The 27319-nt window shown below is 40.8% G+C and overlaps 1 protein-coding gene, 1 long non-coding RNA gene and 1 other non-coding gene across 3 annotated transcripts in view; 1 reads left to right on the top strand and 2 right to left on the bottom strand.

The window, feature by feature from the left end:
• The window catches only part of LOC118147242 (uncharacterized), a 30897-nt gene extending 16577 nt beyond the window's left edge, over nt 1-14320 (top strand). The window contains exons 3-5 of the long non-coding RNA XR_004733432.3: nt 7918-8039; nt 13816-13899; nt 14225-14320. This is a non-coding gene — a long non-coding RNA (uncharacterized LOC118147242). The remainder of the gene's footprint in view (nt 1-7917; nt 8040-13815; nt 13900-14224) is intronic.
• IL1A (interleukin 1 alpha) lies at nt 669-17400 on the bottom strand. Its single transcript, XM_002757504.6, has 7 exons — nt 17350-17400; nt 16640-16694; nt 15322-15370; nt 14194-14416; nt 6188-6361; nt 4311-4435; nt 669-2123 (listed from the first exon to the last, which is right to left on the bottom strand). The coding sequence occupies exons 2-7, from the start codon at nt 16684-16686 to the stop codon at nt 1923-1925; spliced, it is 819 nt and encodes a 272-aa protein (XP_002757550.1). The 5' UTR covers nt 16687-16694; nt 17350-17400; the 3' UTR covers nt 669-1922.
• Nucleotides 17401-25989: 8589 nt separating this feature from the next.
• Nucleotides 25990-26096, bottom strand: LOC118147499 (U6 spliceosomal RNA). The gene has a single exon (XR_004733956.1). It is a non-coding gene; the product is annotated as a U6 spliceosomal RNA (small nuclear RNA).
• Nucleotides 26097-27319: the final 1223 nt, after the last annotated feature.

Raw genomic sequence — 27319 nt, 5'->3', positions numbered from 1 at the left:
ACCAAAAATATGGTTAAGACACTGCCACTCATCCAGTCTCCAGTACCAAGAAACAAGGTCATCTTAGACTACTCCTTCCCCAAATCTACCACACCTAATTCCAAGATCCCTTGATTTTCCAACTAAATATATCTTGCATACATGCTTGGATCTATTAGTTCTTTTTAAATTCTTTTTTATATTTTTTAACATATTTATTTATTTATTTATTTATTTATTTATTCTTTGAGACCGGATTTCACTCTGTTGCCCAGGTTGGGGTGCAGAGGTGTGATCACGGTTCACTGAGGCCTCCATCTCCCAGTCTTAAGTGATCTGCCTACCTCAGCCTCCTGAGTAGCTGGGAGTACAGGTGCGCACCACCATGTCCAGCTAACTTTTTAATTTTATTTTTTGTAAAGACAAGGTCTTACTATGTTGCCCAGGCTGGTTTCAAACTCCTGACATCAAGTAATCCTCCTGCCCTGGTCTTTCAAAGTGCTAGGATTACAGATCTGAGCCACCTTACCTAGCCTATCAGTTGTTTTTAGTGTAGCTCTGTATGTGTGTTTGTATAAAGATAGGAACACATGTGTATGTGTAATGTGAGCTTTAAGTAAACCTGGAAATATTATCATTCTAATCCCATTTATGCATACTGGCAGCTAACAAAGAGGAGAGAAATAATATAAAATCTTGGTTTGGTTTTATAAAGTAACACTAAATACAGTTATTTATGTAAACATTTACCATTCGTCCCTAATTACCAGGCAGTAAAATAATGATAAAGACAATGAATAACTATGAGTCAGAGAATTTTGTTGCAAGCTTCATTCAGTTATGACTGATAACAATGAACTCACTATTGTTGATAATAAGGTAACACTATGGTCAGATCACAATTTTTAGCACCTAGAAGAAACATTGATTACATTCCAGAAAAGAAACTTTTGATAACAGTGGTCTCATGGTCCTCAAAGTTGAGTTCATCTCATTTTAGCTTGTAGGACTTGATTGCAGGTGGAATTGAATTAAATGAGAATGCCCAGGCAAGTTTAAAGGCAAAAGAGTCAAAGATAAGACCAATTATCAGCTCAAAGTAATTAATGTACATTTAGTACATAATTACAGGGCTCGCAAGTACTAGAATTCAGAGTTTCATGACTGTTGAATAAGCACAACTTGGACCAAAATGCCTTGTATTAATAAAATCAAACTTCCTCATCCTGGAAAGCACTTCTGCTATTGTGGAGGATGCAAGGAGCTCCCATAAATATAGTACATTATAATTACCTTAAATATATCTATAAATACATATATAAAAATAATTTAAAAATAACATTTCATGTTTTGCCTTATTCTTGAGGCTGAGCTTCAAGAAGTACTTTACCAAAATGACTTCCCTGATTAGCATAAAAAACTATTGAGGCAGGAAAGCTTAGCTATTATTCCCTCCATTTTGAAAACAATAAAACTGAGGTCCCAGAAACTTATGCTATTTAATTAAGAGTTCATCAGCGACTTAAAAGTAGAAGGCAAACAGCTGAAATGGAATCCTAGGTCTGTGGGTTCTCATTTCAACTGTTATTGTGCATATTTCTTAGTTTTCTTATGCCTTAATTTGCCCATCTGTAATATGGGTAGAGTCTTTTTGGTAGCCACATTCAGTAGCTCTGGTCCTCCTAAGATTATTATAAAGAATAATAATTAAAATGATTGGTACTATGCAAAGTATAGGGTGTTCTTTAAATAACAAACCACATTATATGTTAGTGTTGGTTCCACTAGACATTGCTCCTCTCTTACAAAGAGTGTAAACATTCATTTAGAATCACAAAGGCTCAGCACATGCTCAGCAAATGACTAACAGTAAAGGATTTAGCTTCTTCATGTACATGGTACATATAAACTGTCAGCAGTGCATAAGTCAGTAGACTCCAGAGCTAAGCCTGGTTTTCCAGTATCTGAAAGTCAGTGATAAAGGGTGGCCCCCTTGCCAAGCACACCAAACTGTCTTGCATTGTGGCAATAAGCAAATCTGGATGGGCAACTGATCTGAAGTAGCTCTTAGTTCCTTGAGTTTCCCAGAAGAAGAGGAGGTTGGTCTCATCAGCTGTGATAGTTTTGGGTATTTCAGGCATCTCCTATGCAGAAAAGAAGATAATTCAGTTAGAGAACAAGATTTTAGAAAAAGGACTGAAGCTCAATCCCTTGGCATTTGGCCATCATGAGAAACAGCACTTTAGGACTCTGGCTGTAACATGATGCTATAGGCTCTTCATTTATTTGTTCATTCAGGAAGCATTTATTACATCCTATTAGATGTGTGGCCATGTCTATCAATAAGAGTTGATCTCCTTATTTGATTGGAGAGAGATCTAAATTAGTTATGAAGATTGCCAATGACACTAGTATCTCACTGTATCCAGGCAGGTAGGAGTGAAACATTGTTTCTGTCCTGCCTTCAACACAGGCCTACAGCATTTTGCATTAAATCTGAGCACTGGTGATTCTAAGCCCCCTAAACATTTTGATTTTTAAGTGAACAAATCATACCTTTGGGAAATCAATTTAGTCTTTAGATGACATTTATCTCAGTATTTAAGTCAACAGTTGAAGGTTAAACACACACACACACACAATTCCTAAGTATATCAGTAGCTAAACTCTTGATATACTCTCCTTAGAATGTACTTTTCTTGTGAGTATGAGTAGAATTTAGCAATACTTCTATGGAAAAATAGATTTCAAATTCCAAGTTGAGATGCTTCTTTCCTACTTTTTAAAATCTAAAGCAAGTAAATATACTTTTGAGGTTTCCTTGGGGTTTCTGTGTCAGCAAGGATTTATTTCCCAAAGCTATTCCTCTTCTAGTTTTTCCCTTATCAGTAAATGGTGTTTCTCCTCTTTCTCCTGTTGGTTCTATCTCCAAACTATAACTCAATTCTGTTTCTTTCCCCCTCTTTTCCTTACCCCACCCCCATGACTACTACTAAACCTCCTCATTGGGCTTTCTGCTTTCTCTATTGCCTTCCTTCTGATCTGTTTTCTATTTTAGGCAATATAAGTGAGGTCAGGGCATTTCTCTGTTTGGAATCCATTAATGGCTTTTCATTGTACCTCAAAAGAAATCCAGATGCAAGCTCTGCAAGCACTGTCCCTACATATTTTTTCTCCTTCTCACAATGCCCCAGTTCCAAGAGTGCTTCTTCTGATCCTTGGAACTGTCCTTTACAATCTTGAAGTTGTAGGGCCTGGGTACATTCAGACCACTCTGAATGTTCTACTCCCAAACCCCCAACCATGACCCGCCCCCTCCTGTTGGCAGCTCTCATCTCACAAGGAGTATTGTTCTTACCACTTTGTCTAAACAGCACTCTCCCATTTTATCTTAGCACTCTATTCTTTCTTTCTTTGTTTTTTTTTTTTTTTTTAGCATCTTGCTCTTTTGTTAGTTGTTTGGATTGTCTATTTTCTATATCCTCTAGAAGACCAAGTTCTATGAGACCAGGGATTTTGATGTACCACTGTCTATACAGCTGTTGGCACTATGCCTGAAAAATAAAAGGCTATCAATGAATAATGCTAGCCTTTATTCATTGATATGAATAAGCTACTGCACTACTCTGTGAACGTCACTTGATTCAAGTAGAAAAGCACAGGCAGGCACATAAATTCTAGTTGGGGATAGAAGATCTTGGATTACACACTTACGAATTGAGTCACCTACTTATCAGTACAGAAAACATCTAAGGTTATAGTGTGTGTGTGTGTGTGTGTTTGTGTGTGTGTTTGAGGGGGAAAGTGGTAGTAGGGATAGGGCTGGGATGAGGAATTATGCTGACATGAATGCAGAGAGAGGGGCACTGAAACAGCAAGGTCCATTTTGGGACTTGGCTCCCAGCCTTTTGCTTTGTGCCCATTGGCAGGTGATTAATTCTCTCTGATCTCAGTTGGCTTCTTTGAGTTCTTGGAGTCAGGCCACATTGCCCTGATGTCTAATATCATGTAGGTCAGATAATAGATGTCAGTAAAGATCAATGGAATAAATGGATGCCCTGGGATGGGAGGTCAACAGGGTCAGGCAAGGAAAGGAAAAAGAAAGAAGAAAGTAATTTATCTCTTATTTACTTTTGCCACCTCTATTATATTTTCTTACAGATCCTGCCTAGGCATGCCTCTGGAGTCAATGGGAGTAGGGTGGGCAGGTGGGGGCTGTGGTAGGAAAGAAAGAGAATGGTGTCATCTTCTTAGGGGTATCTGCCCATTGGGCTTATTTACAAACATATGAGATGTAAATGAGGGTAAGGTGGAGACAAAGGGAAACTGACCTTCAGCAACGCTGGTTGGTTTTCATCTTGGGCACTCACATACAATCGAGTTTTTGAGATTCTTAGAGTCACATAATCTTTGTCATCATCCTTTGATGATATATAAGCATCCATGTCAAATTTCACTGGTGAAGAGAAGAACCAAAAAGGAAGTAAATTCATTGTATTTGTGTAAAATCAAGTGTTGATGTAGATTGTGTGTGCATGATTGTGTGTGTGTGTGTGTGTCTGTGTGTTTGTGTAGTTAGGTCCCCACTTATGGTGTAAATACCTAGAAGTCAGGAATGGAATTCTATACATCTTTGTATTCACAATGTCTGCCACACTCACTGGGCAGGTAACTACCTGGTTAATGTTCTTAGAATTTTCTACATGGAATGAATTCTTGGGGGCTGAATAAGTATTGAATCTCTTATAATTTCATTAGTGGGATAAGCCCCTGTAATTTCTTTTCTTTTCTTTTTGAGACGGAGTCTCTCTCTGTTACCCAGGCTGGAGTGCAAAGGCGCGATCTCGGCTCACTGCAACCTCCGCCTCCCAGGTTCAAGCAATTCTCTTGCCTCAGCCTCCTGAGTAGCTGGGATTACAGGTGCATGCCACCACGCCCCGCTAATTTTTGTATTAGAGACGGGGTTTCAACATCTTGGCCAGGCTGGTCTTGAACTCCTGATCCACCCGCCTCGGCCTCCCAAAGTGCTGGGATTACAGGCGTGAGCCACTGCGCCCGGCCAAGACCTTGTAATTTTTTAGATCATGAGTTTATAATGACCTAACATGTACCATATGTTCCTAAACCCTGACCTAACATGGAGGAGTTTAGGAACATATGACACACTCATATGTTGCTAGTGATACTGAAAAGTAATTCAGTTTTTGCTAAGAGAACAAAGCTTAATAAGAACTGTCAAATTATTTATGCCCATTAATCTAGGCATTCCACTTTCGGATATGCTCCAATGAAATCACCAGATAGGAGAAAAAACAATAATACATACAAAGATATTTGCAAACAAGCTATTTAGAGTAAACCCAAGGGACCAACAACATAGCAGCATGAATGAATTGTCTAGTGCCATTAAAAATGGCAAATACATATATGATGTCAATGTTGGGAAAACTGTGGAAATAATATTGAGTAGGAAAATAGAACACAAAATAATTTGTAAATGTAGAGTTGAAAGCCAACTCTACATTTGTAGAATTGTAGTGTGTTAGCTAAAGTGCATCCAATCAGAAAAAGTCTTGCTTGTTTATTGCAAAGTTGCCTCTCTGGACCTTTGAAAATATGTATACTGTTGATATGTCCTGATAATAAAACATGTCTGCCATGAAAATTGCATGTGTCTGATAAACGGTTTTGGACACTAAATTTCATCCTTTAGGCCATATTTGTAGGTTATTGGCAGTTTTGCCTCATGAGTATGTTATCAGAGATAATAAAGACCTTCCTAGTTTGGTGTCACTTGTGACGTTGATCAATAGACTTTTTAAAGGAGAGCAGTGTTCTTCATTGGCTTCTGGGTAAATCTAAGAAAGTCATTTAATGTGTCTGATAGTCAGTTTCCTCAGTTTTAAAACTGGGGGTAAGAATATCTGAAAGAACAAAGGAGGTAGAGTACATCAGCAAGCTTTGTGCATGACTCTGTGCTCTCAAAGATAGGAAACTTCTCCCTTGTGGAACTTTCAGATTTAGTTGAAACTTCTGCCCTGGCGTGGAATTTTTACAGGGTCACTGTGCTTCAAGCTATTCTAGAATAATTGTGCAACCCAGGACTCTGAAGAGGTGTGTTTTTTGCAAGCAGAAATATTGAAATAAATAAGTAAGTAAATGAAAGGAGGGGAAGATGACAGAAATGTCTAGTGCTATTTTAATATACCTGCTTCATCCAGATTTTGTAATGCAGTAGTCATGAGGTGCTGATCGTTGGTTTGAATTACACTTTGATGATTGAGGGCGACATTCAGGATGAACTGGTGTTTCCTGGTCTTATTAAAGTTGTATTTTGCATTGCTCAGGAAGCTGAAAGGTGCTGACCTGGGCTTGATGATTTCTAAAACCATGATCACAAGTTCTGATTAATGTCTATGTACAAACACAGATGATATGCACACTCTAGTACAAGCAGGGAAAATAGTTCTGGAGGGGACATTAGGAATATTCCAATCCAGATGAGGAAGCAGAGAGAAGTAAAATCACCCAGTCAGCAGCAGAATTCGTTTTTTAGGATTATCCTTATTGTTACTTATGTGCTTCTTTTTAAACTTCAATTCCTCGGGCAATAGTTTTGTTGTTTTTAAAAAAGACTATTTGTGCAACTTTCTCATTTTTCATTGTTTGGGTGTTTCTAACTGATCAGGAAAACTACCAGTATTTCCCATCTATGTTTTCAAGTGAATACACTCTAAGAAAAAAAGAATGCATTAAAAATCATTATATATGTACTGAGAGTAAAGATCCACCACCATTCTGCAAAGTGGCACATATAAATAGCATCACAAATCCTCATGGCACTGGGAAATTCTGCTTCTAGAAATATATTCTAAGGAAATAAAGGGTGAGAGAAATGAATATTTATACAGATGTTCATTGTTGCATTGCTTATAATGGTGAAAAATGGGCACCCTAAAATCTTGATACATTGTTGAGTAAGAAAAGCTGGATATAAAGTTGTAAATAGTGTGATCTTAATAATATTAGACATATTTGTTCACATGTGGGTATTTGTATAGAGGAGACTTTAAGGAAGCAGTGCTGGCAGTAGTAAACTCTCAGTGGCAATATGAGTGATTTTTATTTTTTTGTATTTTGTTACATTTTAAAACCTTCTAGGTGAACGTGTATTATTGCTTAAGTATTATCTTAAAAACAGGAATATTGGTTTTATAGTTCATGTAGAGGCTTCTATAGTAAAGGCATGAAAGAGAAGCCAAGATTTTTATACTCAGGTAAAACTGAATTAGATTTGAGGCTCTCTCACTTACAGATGTGTGCCGTTGAGCTGTTTACCTATCTCAATGAGCTTAATTCCCTTTCAGGTAAAATAAGAAGGTAGGATTCTTGTGAGGTTTAGACATAATCCAGTCATTAATAAATTAGTATTGCTGGTAATATTCATACAGGTAGTAGTAGTAATAATAATCATCGCTAATATTTATTGGGTGCTTACTAGGTACCAGGCATTATTCTAATCCAGAAGTTAGGGAATGTTGACTTATTTCATCTTTTCAACAGTCAGGAGGGCCCAGCTAGCTCAGTCTGTATAGCATGAGACTCTTAATCTTTACAACAATCTAATGAGTGGGGGACTCTGATTATCTCTATTTTACAGTAGAGGAAACTGAATCACAAAAGATTATGTAACATGCTCAAGGAGGCATAGTCACTATGAGAGGAACATAGCTTCTAAGTGGTTTTATTACTGCTTTCTCCTGAAAGGCTAAAAGTCACACAACCTTTACAATATGGACAAGAAATAAGGCTATGAGCAAGTATTCTAGATTCGGGCCACTGCTCATCTCTCCCTCCTAGAGAAGCATAAAAATTAATTTATCTTCTATATAATTACCAGACTGATGCTTGGTTGTTTTATTGTTATTCTGACTCCAGGTTTTATTTTCCCGTGTATTCTATTGTTGCCACTTGCTTAAAACTTGAAAGCAGGATGCAATCCAAGATGGCCAAATGGGAAGAGCTCTGGAGTGCAGTTCCCAGCTACAGCGGTGCAGAGGGTGAGTGCTCACCACATTTCCAAACAAGTTTTCACTGCCCACAGACCAGGCGATTCCTGGGCTGGAAAGCACTGTGGGTTTTCAGCATGGTGGTTTCAGCCGGTGCCGCATCTGCACACAGAAACCCACACAAGTCTGGGCTGCCATTTTGGCTGGTGCCCAGAATACCTGGGGACAGAGCCAGCCATTCAACTGAAAGGGAGGGGGCTAAGACAGGGAGCCAGGGGATCTGGCTTGGTGGGTACCACCACCACAAAACAAGCAATCTGAAAAGTTCTGGATTGAGAGTTTTACAACAAGCGTAGCTGGACCCAGGACCATCCAGCTCAGTGGGGGAAAGGGTGCCCCCTACTACCGAGGCAGTCTGCCACAACTGAGGCAGTTCACACAGCAGCTGAGCAGAGCCTGCAGCAGCTCAGCAACGCCTCTGCTGTCAGACAGTGACTAGACTACTCCAGCGGGGCTGAGTATCCATAAAGACAAGGCAGCAGCACAAAAGGGACTTATAAATAAAGCTGACCTTCCTAGGACAGAGCACCTGGGAAAAGAGGCAGTTTTCAGTTCAGCTGCAGCAGATTTACCTGCCCAGCAGCTCTGCGTAGAGCAGTGGAGCTCCCAGCACAGCACTTGAGCTCCTATAAAGGACTGGCTGTCTCCTCAAGCAGCTCCCTGACCCCCATATACCCAAAGAGACACCGCACAAAGGGGAGATCAGGCTGACATCTGGTTGGTACCCATCTGGGATGAGGATAGCAGAGGAAGAAACCTGCGGCAACCCTTGCTATTCTGCAGCCCTCACAGGCGATCCCCAGGTAAGCAGGGTCTGGAGTGGACCTCCAGTGGTTCTGCAGCAGAGGGGCCTGACTGTTAGAAGGAAAACTAAGAAGAAGAAAGAAATAGCTTCAACATCAACAAAAAAGACATCCACTCAGAGACCCCGTCCGAAAGTCACCAACTACAAAGACCACAGGTAGATAAAACCACTAAGATGGGAAGAAACCAGCCCAAAAAGGAGGAAAACACCAAAAACCAGAACGCCTCTCCTCCTCAAAGGGATCACAACTCCTCACCAGCTAGGGATCAAAGATGGATGGAGAATGAATCTGATGAATTGACAGAAACAGGCTTCAGAAAGTGGGTAATAACACACTTCTCAGAGTTAAAAGAACATGTTCTAACCCAATGCTAAAAAACTAAGAACCTAGAGAAAAGGTTAGATGAGATGCTAACTAGGATAAACAGCTTAGAGAAGAATATAAACGACTTGATGGAGCTGAAAAACACTGCACAAGAACTTCGCCAAGCATACACAAGTTTCAGTAGCCAAATTGACCAAGCAGAAGAAAGGATATCAGAGACTGAAGATCAACTCAATGAAATAAAACTAGAAGGCAAGAATAGAGAAAAAAGAGTGAAAAGAAATGATCAAAGCTGCCAAGAAATATGGGATTATGTGAAAAGACCTAATCTACATTTGATAGGTGTACCTGAATGTGACAGAGAGAATGAATCCAAGCTGGAAAACTGAGAACTTCCCCAACCTAGCAAGGAAGGCCAACATTCAAGTCCAGGAAATAGAGAGAACACCACAAAGATATTCCTCAAGAAGAGCAACCCCAAGGCATATAATTGTCAGATTCACCAGGGTTGAAATGAAGGAAAAAATGCTAAGGGCAGCCAGAGAGAAAGGTTGGGTTACCCACAAAGGGAAGTCCATCAGATTCACAGCAGATCTCTCAGCAGAAACTCTACAATCCAGAAGAGAGTGGGGCCAATATTCAACATCCTTAATGAAAAGAACTTTCAACCCAGAATTTTATATCCAGCCAAACTAAGCTTCATAAGTGAAAGAGAAAGAAAATCCTTTATGGACAAGCAATTGCTGAGAGATTTTGTCACCATCAGGCCTGCCTTACAAGAGCTCCTGAAAGAAGCACTAAATAAGGAAAGGAACAACCAGTACTAGCCACTCCAAAAACCTACCAAATGGTAAAGACCACTGATACAATAAAGACAATGTGTTAACTAATGGGCAAAACAACCAGCTAGCATCAAAATGGCAGCTTCAAATTCACACATAACAATATTAACCTTAAATGTAAATGGACTAAATGCCCCAATCAAAAGACACAGAGAGGCAAATTGGATAAAAAGTCAAAACCCGTCGGTGTGCTGTATTCAGGAAACATATCTCACATGCCAGGACACACATAGGCTCAAAATAAAGGGATGGAGGAAGATTTATAAAGAAAATGGAGAGAAAAAAAGCAGGAGTTGCAATCCTGTTCTCTGATAAAATGGACTTTAAACCAACAAAGATCAGAAGAGACAAAAAAGGGCATTACATAATGGTAAAAGGATCAATGCATCAAGAAGAGCGAATGATCCTAAATATATAAACACCCAATACAGGAGCACTCAGGTTCATAAAGCAAGTTCTTAATGACTTACAAAGAGATTTAGACTCCCACACAATAACAGTGGGAGACTTTAACACTCCACTGTCAATATTAGACGGATCAACGAGACAGAAAATTAACAAGGATATCTAGGACTTGAACTCACATCTGGACCAAGCGGACCTAATAGACATCTACAGAAATCTCCACCCTAAATCCATAGGATATGCATTCTTCTCAGCACCACATCGCACCTACTCTAAAATTGACCACATAATTAGAAGTAAATCACTCCTCAGCAAATGCCAAAGAACGGAAATCATAACAAACAGTCTCTCAGACCACAGTGCAATCAAATTAGAACTCAGAATTAAGAAACTAACTCAGAACTGCACAACCTTCTCTTGGAAACTGAACAAGTGGATCCCAAATGTCAACTGGATAAACAATGAAATGAAGGCAGAAATAAAGATGATCTTTGAAACCAATGAGAACGAAGACACAACATACCAGGATCTCTGGGACACATTTAAAGCAGTGTCTAGAGGGAAATTTATAGCAATGAATGCCCACCAGAGAAGCAAGGAAAGATCTAAAATCGGCCCCCATTCATCAAAATTGAAAGAGCTAGAGGAAGAAGATTAAAAAACTCAAAAGCTAGCAGAAGACAAGAAATAACTATGATCAGAGCAGAACTGAAGGAGATAGAGACACAAAAAATCCTTCAAAAAATCAATAAATCCAGGAGCTGGTTTTTGGAATAGATCGACAAAATAGACAGACCACTATCAGGATTAATAAAAAAGAAAAGGGAGAGGAATCAGATGCAATAAAAAATGATAAAGGGGATATCACCACTGACTCCACAAATTACAATCAGAGATTACTACAAACAACTCTATGCACATAAACCAGTATACATGGAAGAAATGGATAAATTCCTGGACAGTTGCACCCTCCGAAGCCTAAACCAGGAAGAAGTTGAAACCTTCAAATGACCAATAACAAGGGCTGAAGTTGAGGCAGCAATTAATAGCCTACCAACCAAAAAAGTCCAGGTCCAGACAGGTTCACAGCAGCATTCTACCAGACGTACAAAGAGGAGCTGATACCATTCCTTCTGAAACTATTCCAAACAATCCAAAAAGGCAGAATCCTCCCGAAATCATTTTATGAGGCCAACATCATCCTGATACCAAAACCCAGCAGAGACTCAATAAGAAAAGAAAACTTCAGGCCAATATCCATGATGAACATAGATGCAAAAATCTTCAATAAAATACTGGCAAACCGATTGCAACAGCACATCAAAAAGCTTATCCATCATGATCAATTAGCCTTCATTCTGGGGACACAAGGCTGGTTCAACATACACAAGTCTATAAACATAATCCACCACATAAACAGAACCAAAGACAAAAACCACCTGATTATCTCAATAGATGAAGAGAAGGCCTTTGACAAAATTCAACTGCACTTTATGCTAAAAACCCTCAATAAACTCGGTATTGAAGGAACATATCTCAAAATAATAAAAGCTATTTATGACAAACCTACAGCTAATATCATACTGAATGGGCAAAAACTGGAAGCATTCCGTTTGAAATCCAGCACTAGACAAGGATGTCCTCTGTCACCACTCCTATTCAATATAGTATTTGGAAATTCTAGCCAGAGCAATCAGGCAAGAAAAAAAAATAAAGTGTATTCAATTAGGAAAGAAGGAAGTCAAATTATCTCTATTTGCAGATGACATGATTGTATATTTAGAAGACCCCATCATCTCAGCCCAAAATCTCCTTAAACTGATAAGCAACTTCAGCAAAGTCTCAGGATACAAAATCAATGTGCAGAAATCACAAGCATTCCTATACACCAATAACAGACTAACAGAGAGCCAAATCATGAGCAAACTCCCATTTACAATTACTACAAAGAGAATAAAATACTAGGAATACAACTAACAAAGGATGTAAAGGCCCTATTCAAGGAGAACTACAAACCACTGCTCAAGGAAATAAAAGAGGACACAAACAAATGGAGAAACATTCCATGCTCATGGTTAGGAAGAATCAATATCATGGAAATGGCCATGCTGCACAAAGTAATCTATAGATTCAATGCTATCCCCATCAAGCTACCAATGACCTTCTTCACAGATCTGGAAAAAAACACCTTAAACTTCATATGGAACCAAAAGAGAGCCCTCATAGCCAAGACAAACCTAAGCAAAATAAACAAAGTCAGAGGCATCACACCACCTGACTTCAGACCATACTACAAAACTACAGTAATCAAAACAGCATGGTACTGGTATGAAAACAGAGTTATAGACCAATGGAACAGAACAGAGGCCTTGGAGGCAATGCCACACATCTACAACTATCTGATCTTTGACAAACCTGACAAAAACAAGCAATGGGGAAAGGATACCCTGTTTAATAAATGGTGCTGGGAAAACTGGCTAGCAGTGTGCAGAAAGCAGAAACTGGACCCCTTCCTGACACCTGACACTAAAATTAACTCCAGATGGATTAAAGATTTAAAAATAAGACCTAACACCATAAAAACCCTAGAAGAAAACCAAGGCAAAACCATTCAGGACATAGGCATAGGCAAGGATTTCATGACTAAAACACAAAAAGCATTGGCAACAAAAGCCAAAATAGACAAATGAGACCTAATTAAACTCCAGAGCTTCTGTACAGCAAAAGAAACAATGATTAGAGTGAACCGGCAACCAACAGAATGGGAAACAATTTTTGCAATCTACCCATCTGACAAAGAGCTAATATCCAGAATCTACAAAGAACTAAAGCAGATTTACAAGAAAAAAACAAACAAACCAATCCAGAAGTGGGAGAAGGATATGAACGGACACTTTTTAAAAGAAGACATACATGAGGCCAACAAACATATGAAAAAATGCTCATCGTCACTGATTATTAGAGAAATGCAAATCAAAACCACATTGAGATACCACCTCACACCAGTTAGAATGGCGATCATTAAAAAATCTGGAGACAACAGATGCTGGAGAGGATGTGGAGAAATAGGAACACTTTTACACTGCTGGTGGGAGTGTAAATTAGTTCAACCATTGTGGAAGACAGTGTGGCGATTCATCAAGAACCTAGAAATAGAAATTCCATTTGACCCAGCAATCCCATTACTGGGTATATATCCAAAGGATCATAAATTGTTCTTTTATAAGGGCACATGCACACATATAATCATAGTGGCACTGTTTACAATAGCAAAGACCTGGAACTAACCCAAATGCCCATCAACAATAGACTGGACAAGGAAAATGTGGCACATACACACTGTGGAATATTATGCAGCCATAAGAAACGATGAGTTCGTCTCCTTTATAGGTACATGGATGAACCTGGAAACCATCATTCTCAGCAAACTGACACAAGAACAGAAAATCAAACACTGCATGTTCTCACTCACAGGTGGGTGTTGAATGGTGAGAACACCTGGACACAGGAAGGGGAGCATCACACACTGGGGTCTGTTGGTGGGGGCCAAGGGAGGGATGTGGAGGTGGGAGGTCGGGGAGGGATAACATGGGGAGAAATACCAGATGTAGGTGACGGGGGGATGGAGGCAGCAAACCACATTGCTGTGTGTGTACCTATGCAACAATCCTGCATGGTCTGCACATGTACCCCAGAACCTAAAGTACAATAAAATTAAAAATAAAAAAATCCTTGAAAACAAGGATATTATTGTGCTTGACCCCTTACCTTCTTCTATGTCATTGGCGATGCCCTCCAGGTCATCATCAGTGATGGAATGGTTTAAAGTCAACCGTCTCTTCTTCAGAACCTTCCCATTGGTTGACACTATCACCACACTCTCCTTGAAGGTAAGCTTGGATGTCTTAGAGGTTTCAGAGATACTCAGAGACACAGACTGATCCATGCATTCTTCATGGTGTGAGCCATAGTTTACATCATAGAAGGATTTCTATTATGAAGGAAAACAGAAACTGAGAGGCTGTCCATGATCAGGAAAAGAAAGTCTGTTCAACAGGTGCTATATTCAACAGATGTAGCGAGAAGGATCTCCATTCTGGACTTAGGTAACTCGTGTTTCATTGGGCTTCCCTCCTTCTCTCCTCCCTCTCTCCCTTCTGTCTCAGCTTTCTTCCTCCTTTTCTTCCAGGATAAAGAGATGTATGATTTTTAGGAGGACTTTTTTCATTTATTTGCATGCTCAAAAATGAGATGTTGTAACTAAATAGGTTAACAATGATTGTAGTGAGGTGTTAGCTTTCCAATTAGTGCCCTCTCGGGAGGTTAAAAATCTACTTAACAATGCTCAAAATATTTTAGAAATACTCTTTTGGGGACAGCTTTTAAAGCCAGTACTGAAGACATGCAAGGCAGTACTTATGCTATTTGTGGTCTCCAAACACAATAACACAGCTTGGTGAATGGTTATAGATTTCTCACTTTCAATTGGTTGTTTCCTCTCCCTTGGCTTCATGTTTGGAGACTTTCTCTAACCTCCGATGCTGGTGTCAGAGAGGACAACCACAATACATTATGTTAGGAGACAGATCCCTGGTGAAGCAGCCTGTAGGGCCTATCAGGACGGCATAACTAACACCCTGAAGCCAGGATGATGAAGCCAGAAGACTCTAGTTCTTAGGGATTTGGGATAGTTCTTCTCTGTTCTGGGAGAAGCCAATGCACATCAACTATTAGTTTAGAGAAGCAGCTGGTCTCATAACGAAGAAAGGCAGGTCTCTGGACCTCTAGTGAGGGTAAAACAAACGCATCTAAGGTTCAAGCCATTTCTGTTCTCTTTTGATGAAGAAACTACTGTGTAAGAATAGCAGTCCCATGAGAATTACAGTTATTGCTTACCTGATTCAGAGAGAGATGGTCAATGGAGGAACTGTACTCTTCATTTTCACTGTCAAAATAAGATGGTGAGAATGTAATTCTGTTTGTTATGTCACTGTGGTCTCTGGCCAACACATTTTAATGACCATGTTAGCTGTGGGTCACACGCATATACACAGCCATTACTGTCATCTTTGAAATTTAAGGACTTCTATACATACACATAGGTAGAGTAATTCATACCTTACTAATCTGGAATTAGTAGTCATCAAGACAGGCTTTGAGCTTTACCTGTGCTTTATCTATAAAAATGGGACTTGGCTAGCAAATTGAAAAATTTTAATTGAAGTTCATGGAAGAATATTAAGCTCCTTAGAGAAAAGAAGGCTTTTGAAGCACTTTGTTTTTATTTTAACTGAATAGATTATACGTTACACATTGCTTTCATTACACATACTTAATAATTTAAACTTAGTAAAATATCCCAGCAAAATTGAACAGCCTCATTTGTGTTAGTATTTACTACAGATAATGGAAACATCATGTTAGTTTAATATGTTCTGTATTTTTAACTTTGTGATCATTTACCTTTCTTCTATATCTGAGTGAGGTTTGCCTGTGTGCGTTCACATGCCCAGCTTGCTGTGGAGCCATTTCCTGTTCCTGACTGAGATCAAGTTTTCCTGAGAATGGATTCTCTCTCAGTCCAATAAAACCTATTCTTGTATCAGGGCATGTGATCTCAACCGAGGCTGTGTCAAAGTCCATGTTGAAATTCATGTAGGACTCAGTAGCACTCAAAAATAGTTTTTCTAAAATTGCGGTCTCCCTGCCAGTGTAATCTCAGTTTAACATGCTGAATGCTTAGTTTTTCTGGGTCTTTCCTGAACCTGTTCTGACTTCAGGACTAGTACATATCTCTATAGCCTCTGCCGGACTGGCCCCATGCTGGTCACTGTTACGCTTAGCTGGATTCTGGTGGGCCTTGAAACCCTCATTAAATCACAAGAGATGGCCGGGTGCAGTGACTCAAGCCTGTAATCCCAGCACTTTGGGAGGCCGAGGCGGGTGGATCATGAGGACAAGAGATCGAGACCATCTTGGTCAACATGGTGAAACCCCGTCTCTACTAAAAATACAAAAAAATTAGCTGGGCATGGTGGCGTGTGCCTGTAATCCCAGCTACTCAGGAGGCTGAGGCAGGAGAATCGCCTGAACCCAGGAGGCGGAGGTTGCGGTGAGCCGAGATTGAGCCATTGCACTGCAGCCTGGGTAACAAGAGCGAAACTCCGTCTCAAAAAAAAAAAAAACCCCACAAGAGATAAATCTTATTTCTTACCTGTAACAGTTCTTCAGATCTTCAAACAGGTCTGGAACTTTGGCCATCCTGACTTCTGCAACAGAGAACACCAGCGGCTGTCATCCCAGCCAGCCTCTAAGCAAGACCCCTGTGAGGACAGCCCCTTCTCTTCATGCTTTTTGCAAACTTTGTTGAATGACTTAGTCCATGTTCAACATTTTCTCCATTTTTCTAGCTCCTTTGAATTAGTTTGCTATGTACCTGTCTCCTCTGTTAGATCGTAAACTTCTTTCAGAATGTTTTGTTTATATTGGTATTCCTTAAGTGTCCAACCCAATGTACTGCACAGAACAGGCATTCAATCGATGAAAGTTGAAGTTACAGAAACACCACAAGAATAAGGTATTTGCCTTACACAGAGGTAACAGAGAGACAGAGTTGGAAATGCTCAAATTTCTCCTAATAATTTTGGGTAGTAGAGATTCCCTCCCATGAGAAACCTCATTTGTATTCACTGATGGCCTAACAGGAAGCTAGTTCTGCCGTCGGTCAGTGAAACGAATCAGTCCTTAGCAGTAAAATGAGAGAATCATTTTCTAAAATGTCTGTGATTCTAGCTCACACACTAAACCAGGGAGGGACAAACAAAGGAGAGCCTGTAGCTTTAGAGAAGGCAATACAAGAGAAAACAGCCAAGGAGAAAAACAACAACAAAAATACTTTAATAGCCAGAGATATGAGGACAATACCTTTGCTGACTCGAACGCCAATGAAATGACTCCCTCTCTGGCTGGCAGCTTAAGCCTGAGTCAGTCTTCTTCGCCTTTTGTAGGCTCAAGTAGGTGTGGCTACAAAGTGCGTCGTCAAACGGGGGAATTTACGAGGAAGAATTCAGTTTTGTGTTTTTGATACTGGCTAAAATAATGAAAGATGGCATAACTGATATTGTTGTTGTTTGAAGATAATCCAGAAGTTATTGACTTGGTTCATTTGTGTACTGCTTTGCTTTATACAAACATGTAGTCTTAAGGGAAGCACAGGAAACTTTTCAAGTTTCTAAGAGGAAGGGAGAAATCCTGAAATCGGAAGTCAAGTGGTTAGATTTGAAGAGGAATTTATTAATAATAATAGTTCTAATAGTAGCTGTAGTTGTGCTCTGGCCGAATTTGTTGATTGTACCCTAGGGTTGAATGTGAATTGGCAGAATACTTGGCGGCTCCTGGCAGCTTTGAAGGGAAAATCAGCCATCTTTTCTGAAGAGGGAAGTTTGCTTGATTAAGGTGTAAATCACCTCAGAGTATGGGGTGACAACTCCTGGTTAGGGCAGGGTAGAGAAGAGAAAGGTGATATTTGACCACAAATAAGTCGTGATCCTCTTACTCCTCTGAATATTGTCAACACATTTCCTACAGAGGGGACAGAGAACTCTTCACCCTGGCCCTGTTACAGTAAAGTAGCCCTCTAACAAAGACCAGAGAGAAGTCTGCTCTTCTCTCGAATATGCCCAAAGTGTGTCTTCTGTAGATACGCCATGGCGTGTGCAGGCCCCAGGAGGTATGGGCAAGGCCCCAGCCGGAAGCCAGTGGCTAAGTTTGGAATGGAGGTTGGGAGAAAGGAAGACATGGATTTTTACATGTGAGACTTCAGTGTTGTTGCCTGGTCACTAGGATTAAATAATTTCTTCTTTTTTATAATTCCCGTGGCCAGCTTAGTTCAGGTGGCAGAACACCAGACTCTTAGCAAATGAATGTTTTGGGTTCCCAGTTGGAGTTTAAGCCATGTACATTTTAAATAAAGACAATGAACTAGGTGTGGTGGCATGCCCCCCTAGTCCTAGCTATTCAGGAGGCTGAGGCAGGATGATCACTTGGGTCAGGGGTTCGAGGCCAGCGTGGGCAACATAGTGAAGCCCCTTTTCTAAAAAATAACAAAGAAACAAGGAAATGGATGGAAGAACAAGGTAGAAGAGAGAAAAAAAAAAATTAAAGAGAAAGGCAAGGCACTGAAACATGGTACAGAAAAGCAAAAAAGCATGTATCTGGGAGTAAAGTGGCTTGTGTGAGTTGTATAAAGTATTCTCTCTGTTCCTGTTTAACTGTAAATAATGGAGTTGGTTAGATGATCATAAGGCCTATTTCAGGTGCAAAATCTCTTATTCTGATTTAATGCCAGTCTAATTCTCCTGGTCATAGACCTGGTGCTCTAATAGTTATAAAAAAGAGCCGCAGAAATAACCACACTTGGATGTAAGCAATGGAAGTGTAACACCAGACTCGGTTAGAAGCTTGGGTGTCTCAGGATAAATCCTGAAGAAAAAGTGATATCAGCCAGCTGGCTACATTTCTGCTTAAGGAAGAACCTTGGTTCTTCCTTAGGCAACACAGAAATGTTCATCTTGATTACCCCTCTCCTCCTGAGAATCTTATGAGGGCTATTGCTAAGGAACAATTGCAAAGCACACTGCAAATGTGAGCTGCTATGGAGATGCTACTAAACAAAAATAATAACAACACTAATGATGGCTTCAGTCACTCAAGAACCTGTATAATCATCATTATAATGCCTTAGTTCACCAAAGAAAATAAAGATCTTATGAAAATATTGGCTTGAAAGCTTCAACAGAGATAGCATTTTCAGGTGAAGGCCACCATTGAAGCCTGAAGGTATTTAGCTTCTGGGAGCAAAACATAGCATCTCTTTGGTAATCCAGGAAAACACCCCTGTTCCACCAACATAGGCAATACCCGTCCTGGTCCCATCCTCACTCTTCTATTGTAGAGAATTCCCCAATGTGGTTGTTTAATTTCTCAAGGAGAACTTTGTTGAGAAACATCCAACTTGGGTTAGAATATCACCCAACCTTTTCCTTCACATGACCTTCTTGGAATTTGATTTTTTTGGGGGGTGGGGGGACAGAGTCTCACTCTGTTGCTAGGCTGGAGTGCAGTAACAAGATCTCGGCTCACTGCAACCTCCGCCTCCTGGTTCAAGTGATTCTCCAGCCTCAGCCTCCCGAGTAGCTAGGACTACAGGTGTGTGCCGCCACACCCAGCTATTTTTTTTATTTTTAGCAGAGATGAGGTTTCACCATGTTGGCCAGGATGGTCTACATCTTCTGACCTCATGACCTGCCCACCTCGGCCTCCTAAAGTGCTGGGATTACAGGCATGAGCCACTGTGCCTGGCTGGAAATTGACTTTTAAAGGAAGACTAGGGTGGGTGAGGTTAAAAAAAAAAAGGTGGGCCCTTGCATTGTTTTGGGGAGTCCGCTTTTCTGTGACTGTGAACAAAGATCACTTCTTCTAGAAAAGGGATAGTGGAACGTACTGGGCAGGGCTCTACTGGGTACATAGTGGAACATACTGGGCAGGCCTGTGGTGTGTGTGTTGCGAGCCATCCTGTGACAGGGACTTTGGGTGGCTTCAGGCACCCACCTCTTGGATCTGAGGAGGCCTCAAAAAATCTTTAATGAGTCACTGTCATCTAAATCACTCAGGAAAAAAAAATTATTGTGTACTTATTGTGTGCCATGGATTTTGCTAGGAATCAGTAGTTTTTTCCGATAATCCACAGAATCACATATGCAAGGCGAGATGATCTACATTGGTAGGTGACTGGACAAGTTCTATGAGATTGAAGCTTGTGGGTCCAAAGAACCATGGTGATGCCTTTCATGTGACAATAGCTTTATAGTTTACTTGCATTGTCTCACTGCCTCCTCACTGCACCTGCAAGAGATAGCTGATACTATCCTCCTTCATAGCTGAGGACCCTTGAAGAGGTTACGTGACCAACCCAAGATCACAAGACTGATGAAACCAGTGCTTGAACTCTGGCTTCTGCTTCCAAGACAAATGTTCTCTTTCCACTGCATAAAGATGCTTGATCTTTTATCACCACCAACACCAAGTTATGGCTGAAAAAGATCATCCTTAGGGTCTTTCCCCCTCAAACATGCTATTATTCAGTAACTCTAGGATCCTTGTTAAAAAAAAAAAAAAACTGGTGGGGATGGGGGAAAAGATTGAAATATCTCCCGTCTCTTTCTTTACCTCCTCTGATGAAATCTGATTTTATTCTGTGATATATAAGACCTGGATGAAGGTGACTGTTGTAATTGGGTCCATGGTTAGTGGTGGAATCTGGATGTGAGCTTCAGTCATGGTCTTGCCATTGTTCCAGGAAAACAGGAAATATTTGTAAATATACTTGGAAGCAACTTTAAAATTGTTGCATATGGTAGGATCTGACAGAATCACTTGAATGCAGAGAAAAACATAACTTTTTCCTGTGAATTTTCAGGAAAATGCAATTATTTCCTTTCAGGTGATATAAAACCTCTTCAGAGGAATAAAGCGTGCCTAAGCCAAAGCATGCAGAGACAAGTGAGCCTTTAGTTGCAAGTCATGCTCTATTTAGTTACGTGTTTTTAAATTCCATGACAGCTTCAGAGAAGGAGGAAAGGAGTTAACAGCCTACCATGTTCAAGGCATTATAATACATCATCTCACTTAATCCTCTCATCAAACCTGTGAGGCAGATGTCTTATCACATCAGAAGAGGAAGTTAAGGTCTAGAGAGATTAAGCAATCTGTCTAAGGTTGCAAGGTTACCAAGTTTCCTAAATGGGGTCCAGACACTGGGGCATACCTTTCTTCAACCACGAGGATGTCTCTTTTCCTTAATGTAGCCGCTTCCTTTCCTGTGTTCATTAAGTTTTAATTATTCTGCTTTGTCTTAGTCTGTCGAAGGTCCCAGAATTACATGTTAGAGAAGGATGCACATCGGAGCCCGTGTAGATTAATCTCTTACTTTTATAAAAAAGGGAACAGCGTACAAGGAAGTATGGCCCCAGGTCACATGGAGAATTTATATGAGAGTGGGAGGTAATATTAAAACTCAATTTCTTGAATTCTTGTTCAACGTATCCTACTACTTAGGCGCATCAATGAAGAGAGAAATAAATGAAGAAATAATCTCTAATACCTTCTCATCCATAAGTAAAAAGGAGTGGCTGGGTGCGGTGGTTCACGCCTCTAACCCCAGCACTTTGGGAAGCTGAGGCTGGTGGATCACCTGAGTCAGGGGTTCGAGAGCAGCCTGGTCAAGATGATGAAACCCCGTCTCTACTGAAAATACAAAAAATTAGCTGGGCATGGTGGCAGGTGCCTGTAATGTCAGCTACTTGGGAGGCTGAAGCAGGAGAATTGCTTGAACCCAGGAGGTGGAGGTTTCAGTAAGCCTTGTACTCCAGCTTGGGCAACAAGAGTGAAACTCAGTCTCAAAAAAAAAAAAGAGGAGAGTTACAAAGAATGAAACCCTGTTAAGTAAGTAAGTTCAGCCATGATTCCTGCTATCCTGAAAGCTGACAGTGAAGACCTTCATCAATACTTTTCTAAATGAGTAGATAATTACAAACTGAGATAAGCACAGTAAGGGTGTGTGACAGAAGCACATGTCTTAGACTGGAAGTGGGCAGTTCAGTGGAGAGCAAAAAGGGAAAATTCCAGGCTAAGTTCCTGGGGGTCAAAAAGGGTAGAAGTAGGTCATTGAGTTTAGAGCTCAGAGAGAGGAGGGGGAAGGAGTAAGGGGCACAGGGGTGGAGGGTGGGTTGGTGAGATGAGGATGAGGAGGAAAATAACAGCCAGATAGTTATGGCCTTAAGTAGACTTCCTAAGGTCTTTACTCAGAGTTTAACGGGAAGCCATTAAGAGTTGTATGTATTGGTGACACAATCAGCTTTGTGCTTCTAAAGGATCGCCTTGGTGTTTGAAAACAATTTCTAGATTTTAAAGCGGTAGACAAAGGACAGAGATTATAAAGAGAAATGAGAAAGCTACAAAATGCACATGGAAACCAGTCTCGCTGCCTTAACTCAAACTGTGTGACAAAGACAGCAAGTGCTTGGGAAGCCAGAGAGTCAAGGGATGGCTGCAGCTTGGAGGATATGGAGCAATTCAAGTGGGCTAAAATCCGAAGTCCGTGGCAGTAAGGGACAGCTTCACATTCAGTCAGCAAATTCCTTTCTTCTTTTTTTTTTAAAGCAGTAATTTATTGATTGAGAGCCTCCTCTTCCCACCCTTGCAGTTTCTGGGTCACTTTTTCCACTCATAGATTTTGTGCACAATCCCCAGAAAGATGGCTGGGAGCAGGGGCACTGTGTGTTGTTCAGTGAGACCCATAATGAAGTGTTGCTTAGAAATTTCTAAGTGAGGACATGGCCTGTTTGCTTCTAACAGCCTATACTCAGGGGTAAAGAAATGACTTAAAGTTGGAACCTATATTTAAAATGGAAATAGAGTGTAAAAGTTTGGAAAATGTTCAGCCTGGGCAAGTGGCAGAGAAAGAATCCAAGCAGGCTGCAGAGCAGTCATTGCTAGAAAGATTAGCATGACTAAAAGGGAGCCTAGTGCTAATATCCAAGACAGTAGGAAAAAGGACTTGAGGGCATTTCAGAGATCTATTAAGCAGCCTCTCCAATCACAGATGTGCACAGCCTTGGGACACTGCTGCTACATCTTGGCCACTCTGCTCTGGCTCCAGCCTTGGCTCAAAGGGGCCCATAATAGAGCTTGGGCCACTGCTTCAGAGGGCATAAGCCATAAGCCTTAGTGGCTTCCATGTGGTGTTAAGCCTGCAGGTGTGCAAAAAGCAAGATTGAGGGAGCTTGGGCACTTCCACCTAGATTTCAGAGGATATGTCAGAAAGAGCCTAGGTTCCTAGGTAGAAGCATGATTTAGGGGCAGAGCCCTTGTAGAGAACCTCTACTAGGGCAATGCCAAAGGAAAATGTGGGGTTGGAGTCCTCACCCACAGTCCCCAGTGGGGCACTGCCTGGTGGTGCTGTGGAAATGGGGCTGCTACCTTCCAGACCCCAGAATGGTAGATGCATTGGCAGCTAGCACCCTGAGCCTGGAAAAGCTGCAGGCACTCAACTCCAACCCATGAGAACAGCCACATGGGCTACACCCAGGGAAGCCACAGAAGCAGGGCTATCTAAGGCCTTGCGAGCCTACCTCTTGAACCAGTTTGCAGGACATGGAATCAAAGATTATGTTGCAGCTTTAAGGCTTAATGTCTTCCCTGCTCAATTTCAGACTTGTGTGGGACCTGTTGTCCTTTTTCATTGTTGTTGTTATCGGAGGTGTTTGAACCAGAAAAATTCCATCTTAAATAAGGGCTGGGTAAAATAAGGCTGAGACCTTCTGGGCTGCATTCCTAGGAGGTTAGGAATTCTAAGTCACAAGATGAGATAGGAGGTCGGCACAAGATGCAGGTAACAAAGACCTTGCCAATAAAACAGGTTGCAGTAAATAAGACAGCCAAAACCCACAAAGCCGAAATGGTGATGATATGGTTTGGCTCTATGTCCCCACCCAAATCTCATCTTAAATTGTAGTTCCCCTAATCCCTACATGCTAAGGGCAGGACCTGGTAGGAAAGTGATTGGATCATGGAGGCAGTGTCTCCCATGCTGTTTGCATGATACTGAGTGAGTTCTCACGAGATCTGATGGTTTTACAAGTGTTTGGAAGTTCCTCCTACACACATGCTTACACTCTCTCCTACAGCCTTGTGAAAAAGGTGCTTGCTTTCCTTTCCACCATGCTTGTAAGTTTCCCTGAGGCCTCCCCAGCTCTGCAGAACTGTGAGTCAAATAAACCTTTTTTCCTTATAAATTACCCAGTCTTGGGCAGTTCTTCACAGCAGTGTGAGAACAGACTAATACAGATAGCCTGGAGAGTGACCTCTGGTTGTTCTCACTGCTCATTGTGTGCTAATGATAATGTATTAGCATGCTAAAAGACATTCCCACCAAAACCCCAACAGTCATGTCTGTGCTTGTCTCAGCACCATGACAATTTACAGATTCCATGGCAATGTCTGAAAGGTACCCCATATGGACTAACAAGGGGAGAAACCCTCAGCTCTGGGAGTTGCCTACCCCGTTCCCAGAAAACTTGTGAATAATCCACCCTTGTTTAACATATTATGAAGAAATAACTATAAGTATCCTTAATCCAGCAGCCCTAGCTGCTGTTCTGCCTATGGAGTAGCTGTTCTTTATTCCATTATTTTCTTAATAAACTTGCTTTTACTTCACTCTATGGACTCACCTGGAATTCTTTCTTGTATGAGGTCCAGAGCCCTCTCTTGGGTCTGGATCGGGACCCCTTTCCGGTAACATTTTGACCAATTTCTCCCTTCTGGAATATTTACACAATGCCTGTATTGGTTTTGTATCTTGGAAGTAAATAATTTGTTTTTGACTTTACAGGCTCATAGGTGGAAGGAGGTGGAAGGAACTTGACTTGAAGCTCAGATGAGACTTTGGACTTTGGGACTTTTGGGTTGGGGCTAGAATGAGTTAAAACTTGGGGGGATTATTGAAAATACATGATTTTATTTTGCAACGTGAGCAGCACATGAGATTTGGGGGGCCGGGGGGTGGGACAATATGGTTTGGATGTCTGCTCCCTGCAAATCTCACATCGCAATGTAATCCCCAGTGTTGAAGGTGAGGCCTCCTGGGAGATGTTTGGATCATGGGAACAGGTCCTTCATGAATAACGCTGCACTGTCCTCTCAATAGGGACTGAGTTCTCACAAAACCTGGTTGTTTAGAAGTGTGTGTGGTACCTCCTCCCTCAATGTCTTGCTTCTCGTCTCACCATGTGACATGCCTGGCCCCCTTTGCCTTCTGCCATGCTTGGAAGCTTCCTGAGGCCCTCAGCAGACAAAGTTTTGTGTCATACTTTTTGTACAGCCTGTAAAACCAGGAGCCAAAATAAACTTCTTTTCCTTGTAAATTATCCAGCCTTAGGTATTTCTTTATAGCAACACAAATATGGCCGAATACAGTGATGAACAGGACTGCCTCTTTCCCTTCTTTCCCTCCTTCATAGATGCACTTTAAAAATCAGAGTTCCTCACAGAGCTTCTGGTGTGGAAGCAGTCATGTCTGTTCCTGTCTCTCACTTTCCTTCTTACTAATTCTGGTTATCTCATCAGAAGTGCATTTTTAAGAAATTTCCTTTCCTTTTGAGTCATTTTCTTTAGTGGAGTCAAGGTTATCTCTGGTCTGAACTTGTTTTTTAACTTCCAAGAATAACTGTGTTACTTTTGATTCAGATTCTAAAACATGTTCATTAAATTTTGCTGAGGAAATATAGAAATGTAAAGAAGAAAAGAAAATCTGCAATTTAATAACTAGAGATAATCATTGTTATGACTGCATTGTCTTTCCTTTCAGTCTTTCTTTTCTTTTTTTTTTTTTTTGGAGGTGGAGGTGGAAATGGGGTTAGATGTAGGAACATTCCTTAACGGGGTCAGTGACTTCAGTTAAAGGAGCCTCAGTTTCTCCACAGTCTTGGACATTAGAAAATGGAAGAAAATATGGAACGCTTCACAAATTTGCGTGTCATCCCTGCACAGGGGCCATGCTAATCTTCTCTGTATTGTTCCAATTTTAGTACATGTGCTGCCAAAGCAAGCACCAGTCTTTCTTTTCTTAAGGCATACATAGATTTGTTTTTAGACAATTAGGACACTCAAAACTTTTTTTGATATTTGCTTTCCTGAAATCTAGAGAACATATATGTGGTAGACAGTGCTCATCAAATACCTGCTCATTTGAGAGATTACTCAACTAATGTCTGTCTTTATTTCTTTATTTCCTGGTCTCCCTTGCAGTTTAGACTGGGGACATGTGGTTTGTTCTGGCTGGTGAACTGTGAGAGGAAGTGATAGATGATGTGTTGCGTGTCTTGGCTGACGCAATCAAGGGCCAGTGTATGTCTGTGTCATGTAAACTTACCCTGATGCAGCAACTTTGGAAGTCACGTGTTTTGAGAGAATGTGCTGCAAATGAATAAGGTGTGGCTGCAAATGCACGAGAATAGAATGACCTGGAGTAGATGCAGTAAGTCACTGAGATTTCGGAATTTATTTGTTACTGTAGTATAACCCAGCCTAGTCTGACTGATCCTATATATGATCTTCCTTCCCTTCTTTATCACAAGCTCCAAGATGATGTTCACTTTATCTCAAATTCCTCTTTCACAAATCATTTTATTCTTGGACAGAATTATGTCTAGATCACCATTCCTCTTGTCATATTCTCTACCCTCTAGGAGATGAACTTTCCGATGAGACAAACCCAGAAACTAATCAGGTACTTTCATGTTAGCCAAATTTGGCTTCCAGATTAAAGATAAATTAGCTGTGAAAATAAAATGGCCAATAATGAGGTTAGTACGGTTGGGTTAATATCCCAGACACAAATCATGTAAAAAATAGACTGCTAATCTAACATTGATATGGTGCTTTGCAGTTTTTCAAAGCATTTTTCATAAACGTAAATATAAGCATTCGATCTGAGGCAAGGCTGACTTTTTGCAAATATCAATAGGAAAAGTCCTATGCCAGTGCACAGTTCTCTCCTTCCCCCTTTTGGTGTGAACTCCTGGCTGCAGGGGAGGATGGGCCCCTGGTTAGGGCAATTGTGGTGTAGGAAGTACAGAGAGTGGCAGGTGTGGCATACAATGTGGCTGGAGAGGAAAGAGACTTGCATCCTCATTCTGGCTCTGATCCTAATGAGCTATGTGACCTCTGGCAATTCCCACATCTCTGGGCTTTCCTTATGTATGAAAGGAGGAGATTGGACTGGCTAACTACTGGGATTCTTCTGTTCCTGTTTGTTCAGTATTTCATGACTACC

The sequence above is a fragment of the Callithrix jacchus genome, chromosome 14 (genome assembly GCF_049354715.1).
Source record: "Callithrix jacchus isolate 240 chromosome 14, calJac240_pri, whole genome shotgun sequence".
Taxonomy (NCBI): Eukaryota; Metazoa; Chordata; class Mammalia; order Primates; family Cebidae; genus Callithrix; species Callithrix jacchus.
Note: the sequence above shows the minus strand (reverse complement) of the source record. Positions and strands in the feature narration are given on the sequence as shown.

Excerpts from the sequence above, each read along its gene's own strand:
- IL1A (XM_002757504.6), bottom strand. The coding sequence starts at position 16,686 with ATGGCCAAAGTTCCAGACCTGTTTGAAGATCTGAAGAACTGTTACAG. Across the intron at positions 14,417-15,321 it reads ACCATCTCTCTCTGAATCAG|AAATCCTTCTATGATGTAAA; the intron begins GTAAGCAATAAC and ends CCTTCATAATAG. Across the intron at positions 2,124-4,310 it reads ACCAACCAGCGTTGCTGAAG|GAGATGCCTGAAATACCCAA; the intron begins GTCAGTTTCCCT and ends TTTTCTGCATAG.